The 12077-nt window shown below is 36.3% G+C and overlaps 1 protein-coding gene across 1 annotated transcript in view; it reads left to right on the forward strand.

The window, feature by feature from the left end:
- The window catches only part of LRRC40 (leucine rich repeat containing 40), a 61267-nt gene that overhangs the window by 31435 nt on the left and 17755 nt on the right, over positions 1 to 12077 (forward strand). Inside the window, exons 8-9 of the mRNA XM_513483.8 lie at positions 1011 to 1098; positions 1210 to 1255. Coding sequence (XP_513483.2) covers positions 1011 to 1098; positions 1210 to 1255 — 134 coding nt within the window. The remainder of the gene's footprint in view (positions 1 to 1010; positions 1099 to 1209; positions 1256 to 12077) is intronic.

Here is a 12077-nt window from a genome sequence, read left to right on the forward strand (position 1 = left end):
TTTTTAGAATGTCACATAAATGGAATTACATAGAATGTAGTTTTTGTGTCTGGCTTCTTTCATGTAACATAAAGTTTTTGTGATTCATGTGGTTGTATGTATCAGTAGTTTTATTTTTATTGCTGAGTGTTATTCTGTTGTACAGAGATAGATATACCGCAGTTCATGTGTCTTTTCAGTAGTTAGTTGATGGACATTTGAGTTGTTTTTGATTTTTTGCTATTGTAAACATCTGTGTGCAAGTTTCTGTGTGGACATTATTTTCATTTCTCCTGAGTAAACGTGTAGCAGTGTGTTTGCTTAGTTGTATAGTGACCATATGTTTAAAAGACTCCACTTTCGAAAGTGACTGTACTATTTTATATTCCCACCAGCATTGTAAGATAATACTTATTATATTTTAGTTAGCTGTATGTGTTTTTTTCCTTTGTTTAACTGAGGACTTGAGAACAAGAATCTTGATATCACTATACCAGTGCCCTATATTTTGTAGATGCTTAATAGATTTTATTGATATTGAATTTTTATGTATGAATGGTTTTTAAAATGTGCCAGAGATGAAGATGACTTTATTGAATGGAAACATGAATTGGACATTCAAAAATTATCTTTTTCTATTTGTCATCTTTTTTCAATTAGAATTTTGTTTCCTTGCTCTAAGTGCAAAATCAAAACATTTGGTATCAGTGAGGATGTCTATCTTGAATCACTGATTCATTCAAATTTATGTTTAACATTTACTTTTTTAGCAAATGTTATAATTTAACAAATGTTTTATAGCTCACTTTTTAAAAATTAATCTCAGCATGACAATTTTGAAAACAAATCTGATTTTTCTTTTATATGTTTAGCATATATCTTGAAAGGAAATGTTTTAGGTCTGCATTACTTGGCCTTTCTTTGAAACTATTCTATGATATGCTGTTTGCCATATGATTTTTTATAGTTAACTATGGTTGGAGTATACTTATATTTGATGCTTTCCCTGAAATCAATTTAATCTTTTATAGTCTTCCCTATTCATTGGGGAACCTTCATTTGAAATTTTTGGCATTAGAAGGAAATCCTTTGAGAACAATTCGAAGAGAAATTATAAGTGTAAGTATATTTGGAATTCAGCTCTTTGTTAAATTGAAATTCAGACATATATGTTGATCTGTAAAACTGCAAAGCATGTCTTGGTGAATGTCTTTGTCTCCACCCTTCTAGAAAGGAACACAAGAAGTCCTAAAATATCTACGAAGCAAGATCAAAGGTACTTTAAAATGTTCTCTTATATTTTGAAGGATTCATAAAAAGTAGTGAAGAATTAATAGTACATAAATTTAAATGTCTTTTGGGTATACATATGTGGAAGTAATAGATCCTGGCATGTGTGGCTCTAATTCTAAATCCATATAGTCTGTAAGTATGCTGAGGTTATAAAAATATCTTTAAACTCACAATAATAATGTTCTATCTGTAATCCCTTTGAATTGTGTTAAGTCTGCCAATTAGGAAATTTAACAAAAAAGATTCAGTAAGCACTTAGTACTTCAACTTTGAAAAAGGAGTAAAACTTGACTTTCAGGATATATGGGTTTTATTGACTAGAAAGTATATTGACAAGTATTTCATTATCTATTTTTCGTGCACAGCTTTGCTAAACTCTGACAAAAATTAAGACAAAACATACTTTTCAGGGTATGTTAATTTAGCAAGAACATGTACCAAAAGTGAAAATAATACAATAAACTTAATTTTTAATAATTCACTAAACATGTCATATACCCAGTTTTTGTTTCATGTCTATCATTATAGAATAAACTAAAACATTTTTTAAAAAAATAATTGTGCTAGTGCTATGCTAAGAAACAAACCACTCCAAAACATAATGGCTAAATGCAGTAGCTGTTAATTTACCTCACAACTCTGTTGGTTATGCATAGCTTAGCTTAGCACTATGTTGCCAGTCAACATATATTAAATGAGTAAGATAATTGCGTAGTTTAGCTATTTTTTCTACTTTATCCTTCAAGTGAATTATTAAAATAATTTTCTGAGACTCTTATTTTCTACCAAGGAAAGTGTTTCCTTCTCCAAATATGCTTTCTCGTCCAGAACAAATTGATTATTCTGTCATGAATCAGTTAGAGGTCATGTCAGACTGATCAAAATTTTATGAACAGAAAGCCAAGATGAACTTAGTGGAAGTTACAGTTATGTGCAAACATTTCTGCTAGACAGCTTCTATCCAAAGATGGGAGAGTGAATCCATGCATATAATTTTATTCTTTCCAGAAACCCCACAAAAAGAAAATTGGTAATGGAAATGTTTTAAAGGTGTACTTCCATAAAGATAGGGAGAATGGGGGAAAAATAAAATAATAAACATGTGGACATTGGAAAGTGAGTTGTTTAGTCAGTTTGGGCTACTATAATAAAATATCTTAGACTGTAATTTATAAATAACAGAAATTTATTGCTCATGGTTCTAGAGAACTGTGATCAAAGCACCAGCAGATTTGGTGTCTGGTAAGGACCTGTTTCTCATAGATGGCACCTTCTCCATGCTTTCACATGGCAAGAGGAGGTTAATGAGCCCCCTAAGACTTCTTTTATAGGGGCACTATTCCCGTTCATGAGGGTTCTGCCCTCAATATCTAGTTACTTTACAAAGGCCCTACCTCTTAATACTGTTACCTTGGTGGTTAGATTTCAACATAGGAACTTTGGGGTAACACATACATTTAGGCCATAGCATAAGTGAACAAATGGTGACTGAGTTAGTAGATCAGAAAGACCTTTTGGCTATTACAGATAATGCTGTACAGGTTTCAGTGTGAATGTATGTTTTCATTTCTCTTGGGTGTATATACCTAGGAGTAACATATTTCTCAGTCATATGATAATTCTATGTTTAATCATTTGAAGAACTGCCAAACTGTTTTCCAAAGCAACTGCACCAATTTACATTCTCACCAGTAGTATATGAGGGTTCTGATTCCCCTCATCAACATTTGTCATCATCCTCATCAACATTTGTTATCTGACTCTGATTCTAGCCATCTTGTTGGGTCTGAAATGGCATCTTATTGTGGCTTTGATTTGCATTTTTCTGATAAGTATTAATGTAGAGCATCTTTTCCTGTGCTTTATTAGTCATTTGTGCATCTTTAGAGAAATGGCTATTCAGATTCTTTGTCTATTTTTTAATTGTTTTTTTAAATCATTGAGCTGTAAGTGTTCTTTACATACTTTAGATACAAATCCCTTGTTAAATATATGATTTGCAGATATTTTATAGTTCTCTGTGGGTTGTCTTTTCATTTTCTTGATGTTGTTCTTTGAAGTATAAAAGTTTTAATTTTGAGCAAGTCCAATTTTTCATTTTTTTTTTGTTCATTTTTTTTTAAATCTAAGAAAGCTTTACAAAATCCTAGGTTATAAAGATTTGGCCTATACTTCTAAACATTTTATACTGCCATTGTTTTAAAATTTAGGTCTTTGATCAATTTTGAATTACTTTTATATGCAGTGTGAGGTAAGGGTCCAATTTCATTGTTTTGTACATGGCTATTCAGTTTCTCAGCACCATTTGTTGAAAAGAGTATTCTTTCTACTTTGGTCTTGGCATTCTTGTAAAAAATCAACTGACTATAAATGTATTGGTTTATTTTTCTACCATCAGTTTTATTCTATTGATCTATATGTCTGACCTGTGCCAGTTCCACACTGTCTTGATTACCATTGTTTTGTAGTAAGTTTTGAAATCAAATCAGGAAGATTGAGGGCTCCTACTTTAGGAGGGCTCCTCTTCTTTCTCAGGATTGCTTTGGCTATTATGGATTTCTTGCAATTCCATATGAATTTTAGAATTCATATTTTAGAATTAACTTGTGAATTTCTACAAAGATAAAGTTTATGCATTTCTGTAGATCAGTTTGGGGAATATTATCCTAACAATATTAAGTCTTCCATTCATGAGCATGGAATGTTTTTCCATTTTAGATCTTTAATCTCTTTAAACAGTGTTTTATAGTTTTCAGACTATAAGTTTTATACTTGTTTATTTCTGAGCATTTTATTCCTTTTGATGCTATTAGGCATATAATTGTTTTCTTAATTCCATTTTTGTGCTGTTCTTTGCAACTGTATAGGAATACAATGATTTTTGAATGCTGATCTTGTATCCTGCAACCTTGATGAAACTATTAGTTCCAATAATTTTTTGATGTATTCCTTTGGATTTTCTATGTTGTTTGCAAATAGAGATAGTTTTACTTCTTCCTTTCCAATCTGGATGCCTTTTATTCCTTTTCTTGCCTAATTCCTTTGGCTAGACCCTCCAGGACAGTACTGAATAGAAGGACTGAGACTGGACATCTTTGGGGGAAAGCTTCTAGTTTTTCATTGTTAAGTAACATTAGGTTAGCTGTGGGTTTTTTGTAGATGCCCTTTATCATGTTAAGGAATTTCCCTTCTATTTCTGGTTTTTGAGTGTGTTTGTCCTAAAAGAGTTGTTGAGTTTTTGTCAATTTTTTTTCTGCATCTGTTGAGATGGTCGTGTGATTTAAAAAATTCTGTTAATACGCTGTATTACCTTAATTGATTTTCAGATGGTAAATCAGCTTGCATCCATGGTTAAATCCCACTTAGTAATGGTGTATAATTCTTTGTAAATGTTGCTAGATTTGTTTTTTAGTGTTTTGTTGAGAATTTGAGAGTTATTGATCTGTTGTTTTCTTGTAATTTTTTTTTTTTTTTTTCTGGTTTGGGTGATAGCCTAATAATGGCATCATAAAATGAATTGGGAAATGTTCCCTCCTATTTTGTTTTTTGGGTGAATTTATGAAGAGTTGGTATTAATTTTTTGAATGTTTGGTAGAATTCAGCAGTGCAGCCATTTAGGCATGGGCTTCTCTTTGTGGCTAGGTTTTTTTTATTACTCTTCACGTGTTATAGATATACTCAGATTGTCTGTTTCTTCTTGAGTCAGTTTTGGTAGTTTTTATCTTTCTAGGAATGTGTCCATTTTATCTGAGTTGTTTAATTTGTTGGCATATAGTTGCCATAGTTTATCCTTTTCATTTTTGTAAGGTTAGTAATAATGTCCTCTCTTTCATTTCTGATTCTAGTAATGTGAGTCTTCTCTCTTTTTTTCTAGGCCACACTAGCTGGATATTAGTCAGTTTTGTTGACTTTCCAAAGAATGAGCATTTAGTTTCATTGATCTTCTCTATTGTTTTTCTGTTCTCTATTTCCTTAATTAACACTCTAATTATTTATTTCCTTCTAATTGGTTTAGGTTTCTATTGCAGGTGTGACTGACTGGGGCCAGCGTTGTGGGTGGTTAAAGAATTTACCAAGACAGTTGTAGTAAAGAAAGGCAGATTTATTAGAGAAAGTACAAAGATATGTTGCAAGGGTGCAACAAGTAGCACAGCAGAGAAGGGGCTGTCTGCCAAGAGGCAGGTGCTGGAGGGGAGTTTTATAGGTTCATGCTTGGAGTGGGCTATGTGGAACGAGGTCTTGCTGCTGGGGCTGTGTACAGAGCGAGGTATTTGGGAACAGGATGTTGTGCCAGCAAGTTGTCTGTGATTAGAGTTGTCTATGATTAGCTGTCTCTTGGAACAATTGTTTTCCCCCACCTGGGACCCCTTTTCATTGTTGCTTACTTATCTCATCAGGACTCCAGAGTTTAGTTTGTTCTTTTTTTCTAGTATCTTAAGGTGGAAAGTTAGGTTATTGATTTTGGGATCTTGTTTCTTGACATAGGCATTTATAGCTATAAATTTCCCTCTAAGCATGGCTTTATCTACAGCTCATACGTTTTGGTATGTTGTGTCATTTTCATTTATCTCAAAGTATTTTATGATTTCTCTTTTGATACCTTCTTTGGCCCATTGGTTGTTTAAGGATATGTTGTTAAATTTCCATTATAATGTGCCCCTGACATAAAAAAATGTTTTGAGTCTGTTTTGTCTGATACTATTATAGACACTCAGCTTTTCTGTAGTTGTCTTATTCCTTGGTTCTCTCCTGTGAGCTAGCTTGTGTACAGTCTGCTTGTATACAGTCTAGGCTGTATCTTCAGTAGATCCAGGAATTTCATCCCAACTGCCTTTTACCATAACCTTCATTGTTTTTGAGAGCTTTCATGCTTTGTTGTGAGTGAAGTCAGTTCCCTTGGGAAGAGATTAGGAACCGTTTTTATGACCTGTTTCTCCCCCAGGCAAAATCTTTGAGCACGGGCTGTGAAGCTGGGAATATGGAAGATGGCAAGCTTCTCTAAGAGTAACACTCTCCTCTAGGAGCTGAACACTCAGTAGGAGTCAGCAGTAGACTTAGGTTCTCTTGGTTTGCCTCTCCTTTCTTTGAACCAGCAACTTATGAGCCAGGGGAAGAGCAGTCAGGGCCCCAGTATTCTCATCATGCCAAGCTCAAGGTAGAGCCTCCTTTCTGTGCATGGGACCAGAGTGGAAGAAGGGAGTCCTCACCCTACTCATCAGGGATTTAGCATTAGCAACAAGAAGCTGGTGGCAGGATGAGAAATGCTGACACTCCTCTCAGGAAGAAAGCCCTCTGGCTGGGAGATAAGGTTTGGGGCTGGAGGGTTGGGGGAGAGGGAACCCTGTGTTCTCAGTTGTAGCCTTCTGGAGTGGAGTTTCTGCCTCTCTGACCTAGAAGAGGGGAGAGAGGGAGCAGTCTAGGTTCAAATACCACAGACTCACCTCTTACAAAATTTCCATAGATTTTCTTGAACAGCTATTTCTTCATTTGCTGTTTGCTATTAGAATCATTTCCAAGGCCAGGCATGGTGGCTCATGCCTATAATCCCACCACTTTGGGAGGCTGAGGCAGGTGGATTACTTGAGGTCAGGAGTTCGAGACCAGCCTGGCCAACATAGTGAAACCCCATCTCTACTAAAAACACAAAAATTAGCCAGGAGTGGTGGCACACACCTGTAGTCCCAGCTACTCAGGAGGCTGAGACAGGAGAATCACTTGAACCTGGGAGGTGGAGGCTACAGTGAGCCGAGATTGTGCCACTGCACTCCAGCCTGGACAACTCAGAGCAAGACTCCATCTCAAAATAAATAGAAATAGAATCCTTTTCAGAGGCTTTAAATTATTATTATTTTTTGTTTTTGTTTTTGTTTTCAGACAGAGTCTCATTCTGTCACCCAGCCTGGAGTGCAGTGGTGCAATCTCAGCTCACTGCATCCTCCGCCTCCCGGGTTCAAGGAATTCTGCCTCAGCCTCCTGAGTAGCTGGGACTACAGGCACCTGCCACCACGCCCAGCTAATTTTTTTTGTATTTTTAGTATAGATGGGTTTTTGCCATGTTGGCCAGGCTGGTCTTGAACTCCTGACCTCAGATGATTTGCCTGCCTTAGCCTCTCAAAGTGCTGGGATTATAGGCATGAGCCACCATGCTCAGCTCAGCATCCTCCTTGACCTTTGTCTTTTTTTTTTTTTTTTTTTTAACACTTTTTAACCAGCTTTTCTGCGGAGCAGATTAACAGAGCTCCTCTTGCTGTCATGATGGAAGTTGATCTCTGGGAAGTATATTTTCTATGTGAAATCTATGCAAAAGGAGAACAAAAATTGGGCAAAACTAGCAGTCTGCCACAATAAGCAATAATTGAAAGCCCATTGGCCAAATGTCAGTAGAATCTTTTACTGAGAACTTCTCCATATATGTATCTTTGCCTTCTTCTCAGTTTTTCATAGCTCTTTTATCTTTCAACCCTTTATGTTGTCTCTTTCCCTGTTTCTTTCTTTTCTTTTTTCTTTTTTTTCCTTTTTTCTCCTTTCTTTTGGGGATGGGGAAAATTGTTTTAGAACAGGATTGTAAAGCAAGGGAAAACCAAGCCAAAAACAAATACATGTAAGGAATGGCCTTATTGTTTAAGAAGTTCAGAAGTAGAAAATATCCAGCTCAGCTACTTTAAAAAATAATAAAAAGAGGAATATCTCAATATAAATATTCAAAGCCTGAGAGAGTAATTTACTTAAAAAGAATTTTTTTAATTTTTGATTTTTTTTTTTTTTTTAATTTAGAAGCGAGGTCTTGCTCTGTTTCTTGGGCTAAAGTACTGTGGCACTATACTAGTTCTCTGCAGCCTCAAACTTCTGGGCTCAAGCAATCCTTGTGCCTCAGCCTTCCAAGTAGCTAGGATTACAGGTGTGCACCACTACACCAGGCTATTTTTATTTTTTTGTAGAGACAGAGTCTTGTTATTTGCTCATTCTGGTCTTGAACTCTGAGACTCAAATGATCCTCCTGCCTCACCTCCCAAAGTGTTGGGATTTACAGGCATGAGTCACCATGCCCAGGCCATAGTTATTTATTATTTATTTGTTGCTCTGCTTCTTGCCAATAATTGGTCATATTATTAACATCTTACCGCTCTTCCTTCTCTCCCTGGTTGTTCAATCACATTTAAATAATCCCTTGGTATTTCCTGACATTTGTAGTTTCTGGGGTTTAATTATCTCTTCCATTTTTCTTGGTATTTGTACAGGTATACATACTTAGAAAATACATACTTAGAAAATCCATTTGGACTTCAAAATAGGTTGAATTATTCAAAGCATATATTGGCAAGACTCTTAAAATTGTGATAATCATATGGAGAACAATTATGTGTGTGCATAATCTAAGGGGAATTTCAAATAGAACTGAAACATTTATTTTGAATTAATACTTAACTTTGCACATACATACAAAGGCCCAAGACTTTTTCCTTATCAAAGCATAACTTTATTATTTATAAGTAATAAGTATTTTCTCAGTGAAAAGATGCTCAGTGAAAGAGCAATCTACATACTTATCTAGAGGCACATAAGAATCACCTGTGGAGCTTTTTAAAAACTACATGCCCAGGCCAGACTTTAGCCCAATTAAATCTGGATTTTGGGGTAATGGGGCCTAAGTATTTAAACAATAGTTAGAGTGGAATTGCATTTAATTATCTCTAAATTTTCTGGAGCTCTTTGAGGAAAAAGTTGGGACACTTCATTGCTTCATATTTTTTTTTTCCTTCGGCTTTTCTTCTCTGCTTTTTAACTACTCTTTTCTCAGTTTTAGAGGTAGAAAAGGGATTGGTGAAAATTGAAAACAGTGCCGATCATTTGATTCAAAGGATGCTGGTAAAATGAGATAAAAACTTTGGCTGAAGTGAGTAGAGACTGCTAACTTTAAAGAAACTGAACAATCCAGAAGCATGAAGTTATGTACCAGTTTAAAATAAACTGTCATTAAAAGGCACTTGTCTGTGATGCTTCAAATGTAGAAACGTGGTCCACAGATTCCTCAGACTCCACTGTGTCAAAGAAAAATCTTGTTCTCTTTTAAAGCTTATTAAGTTTTGGTTGCGATTAATTTATATTCTTCCCAGTGTCTAGCAGAAGTGCAGTAATTCATGTAGGATTTAGATAAACTTTGCACAATGTACTGTTATTTACCTTTTGCTAGGAAGAGTACATATACAAGTCCCAGATATCCTATAAATATAACTCTGAAATTGTTATTATTTTTGAAAAATTAATCTTTTTCTAGAGTACTTAAATCATTCTCCACAGATGATCATTATTATAATTTTTACATTTTAATTGATGTGTTGTTATGTTGACCCTACACATCTCTATCTGTAGAATGCAGATAATACCTTTTTGAAAGGTGTGTTTTGAGGATCACAATTTCATGAGGTAGCATTGTGTGGAATTACCCTAAAATGTCCTTGATTCATCTAAATAGTATTAAACCTTCTTATTTGGTTATCACAGACTTTCAAATAATCCTGATAGTTAATTACTTGTTCTCTGTTCTACATCAATAGGCTAGGTAAATATCAATGGACTATAATTTAAAAATTTGTTTTTATTGTTTATAAAATATCTTTTTAAGGACTGGGTTTGAGGTTTGCAAGTTAGCAATCTGACATGCAAATCTTACACTCATTACAGTTTGTGATAAGCTCAAAGGATCGATTTTAGATTTAAAAAAAAGACCCTTGTAAGAAGAGCATCTCAAGTTGGAGATGTTAAGTGAGTGCAGGTTCTAAAGCCTCCCCAGTTTATTGGCGGGAGATATGTTCCAGTGGTGATGATACTGTGCCTGCCAAGGGTGAGGTCCTGCCAGATTGGTAAAATTCCCCAGTGGGTCCTGCTGTGGTTTCAGTGATGGTTTCCCCTCTACAATTTTGTTGAGACTTAATCCCCAGTGCAACAGTACTGAGAATTGTGGTCTTTGGGAGGAGATTTGAATCTTAAGGGCTCCACTCTCATGAATAGGATTGGCACTCTTTTTTTCTTTTTTCTTTTGATATGGAGTTTCGCTCTCGTTGCCCAGGTTGGAGTGCAATGTCGCGATCTCGGCTCACTGCAACCTTTGCCTCCTGGGTTCAAGCGATTCTCCTGCCTCAGCCTCATAAGTAGCTGGGATTACAGGCATGTGCCACCACGCCCGGCTAATTTTGTATTTTTAGTAGAGATAGGGTTTCTCCATGTTGGTCAGCTGGTCTCAAACTCCCGACCTCAGGTGATCCACCCGCCTCGGCCTCCCAAAGTGCTGGGATTACGTGTGTGATCCTAGCCACTGCACCTGGCCAGATTGGCACTCTTATAAAAAAAGGGTTTGAGGTTGAAGGCAGTGTTCTCTTGCACTTCTGCCTTATGCCATATGAGGACACAGCAAGAGCGCCCCCACCAGAGACCAAATGCTGGGCCTTGATCTTAGACTTCTCAGCCTTCACAATTGTGAGAAATAAATGTCTATTGTTTATAAATTACCCAGTTTGTGGTATCTTGTTATAGTAGCACAAATGGACTAAGACAGGTGCCAACCCCAATTATGCCATCATGGCATTAAGCTTAATTACTTTATTTGATTGCAAACATTGCCTTTATTCAAGCTCTATCACCTGATTCTGATCTGTGTTCTGAGTTTAATTTCTTGCTCTGTCACCAGGATCATCTAGCTATGCTACCTTTGATAGACATAATAATGACCCTTCAATGATGGCCACACCCTAATCCCTGAAACCTGTGAATGGGTTACCTTACATGGCAAAGGGCAATTAAGATTGCTAATTGACTGACTTTAAAATAAGGATATTATTATGAATTGTGTTGGCCCAATATAATCACAAGGATTCTTAAAAGTAGAAGAGAGAAGCAGAAGAGGAGGTCAGCGTAATAGGATGTGAGAAGAACCACTGTTGCTGGCTTAACATGGAGGAGGAAGGCCATGAAGCAAGGAATATGAGGTGGCTACTAGAAGTTGGAAAGGGCAAGGAATCAGATTGTTTTTAGAAAAAGGAATTCAGGCTGGGGGCGGTGGCTTACGACTGTAATCCCAGCACTTTGGGAGGCCGAGGTGGGCGGATCAGAAGGTCAGGAGATCGAGACCATACTGGCCAAGATGAAGAAACCCCGTATCTACTAAAAATACAACAATTAGCTGGGCATGATAAAGTTCCATGGTGGCGCGTGCCTGTAATCCCAGCTACTCGGGAGGCTGAGGCAGGAGAATCGCTTGAACCAGGGAGTCAGAGGTTGCAGTGAGCCAAGATGGTGCCACTGCACTCCAGCCTGGCAACAGAGTGAGACTCTGTCTCAAAAAAAAAAAAAAGAAAAGAAAAGGAAAAAGGAATACAGACTTGCCATTGCCAAACCCCTGATTTTAGCCCAATGAGACCCATTGCAGACTTCTGAACTACAAAACTGTAAGATAATGTTTGTGTGTTTTAAGTCACTAAGTTTGTGGTAATTTGTTAAAGCAACCATAGAAAACTCATAAATTGGGCATAAAATAATTTATGCCAGTAAATTATATATTAATGAATTGGAATCATATTTTTAGTTTCTTTGCAATCTTGTACTAAGGAACAGTCTTTGGGCAATTATTGTCTCTGTTATCAGGCTTAGGATGGACTCTGCACAATAGACCTGGCCATAGTTTATCACTCACAGTGTCTTACTCATTTTTATATCCCCAGCACTTAGTACAATGACTGCCGCCGAGTAGAAGCACAGTAACAGTTTGGGGGATAAATGAATACATTTGTAGTAATTAGATCTGGACCCAG

Source organism: Pan troglodytes, chromosome 1 (assembly GCF_028858775.2).
Source record: "Pan troglodytes isolate AG18354 chromosome 1, NHGRI_mPanTro3-v2.0_pri, whole genome shotgun sequence".
NCBI classification, from domain to species: domain Eukaryota; kingdom Metazoa; phylum Chordata; class Mammalia; order Primates; family Hominidae; genus Pan; species Pan troglodytes.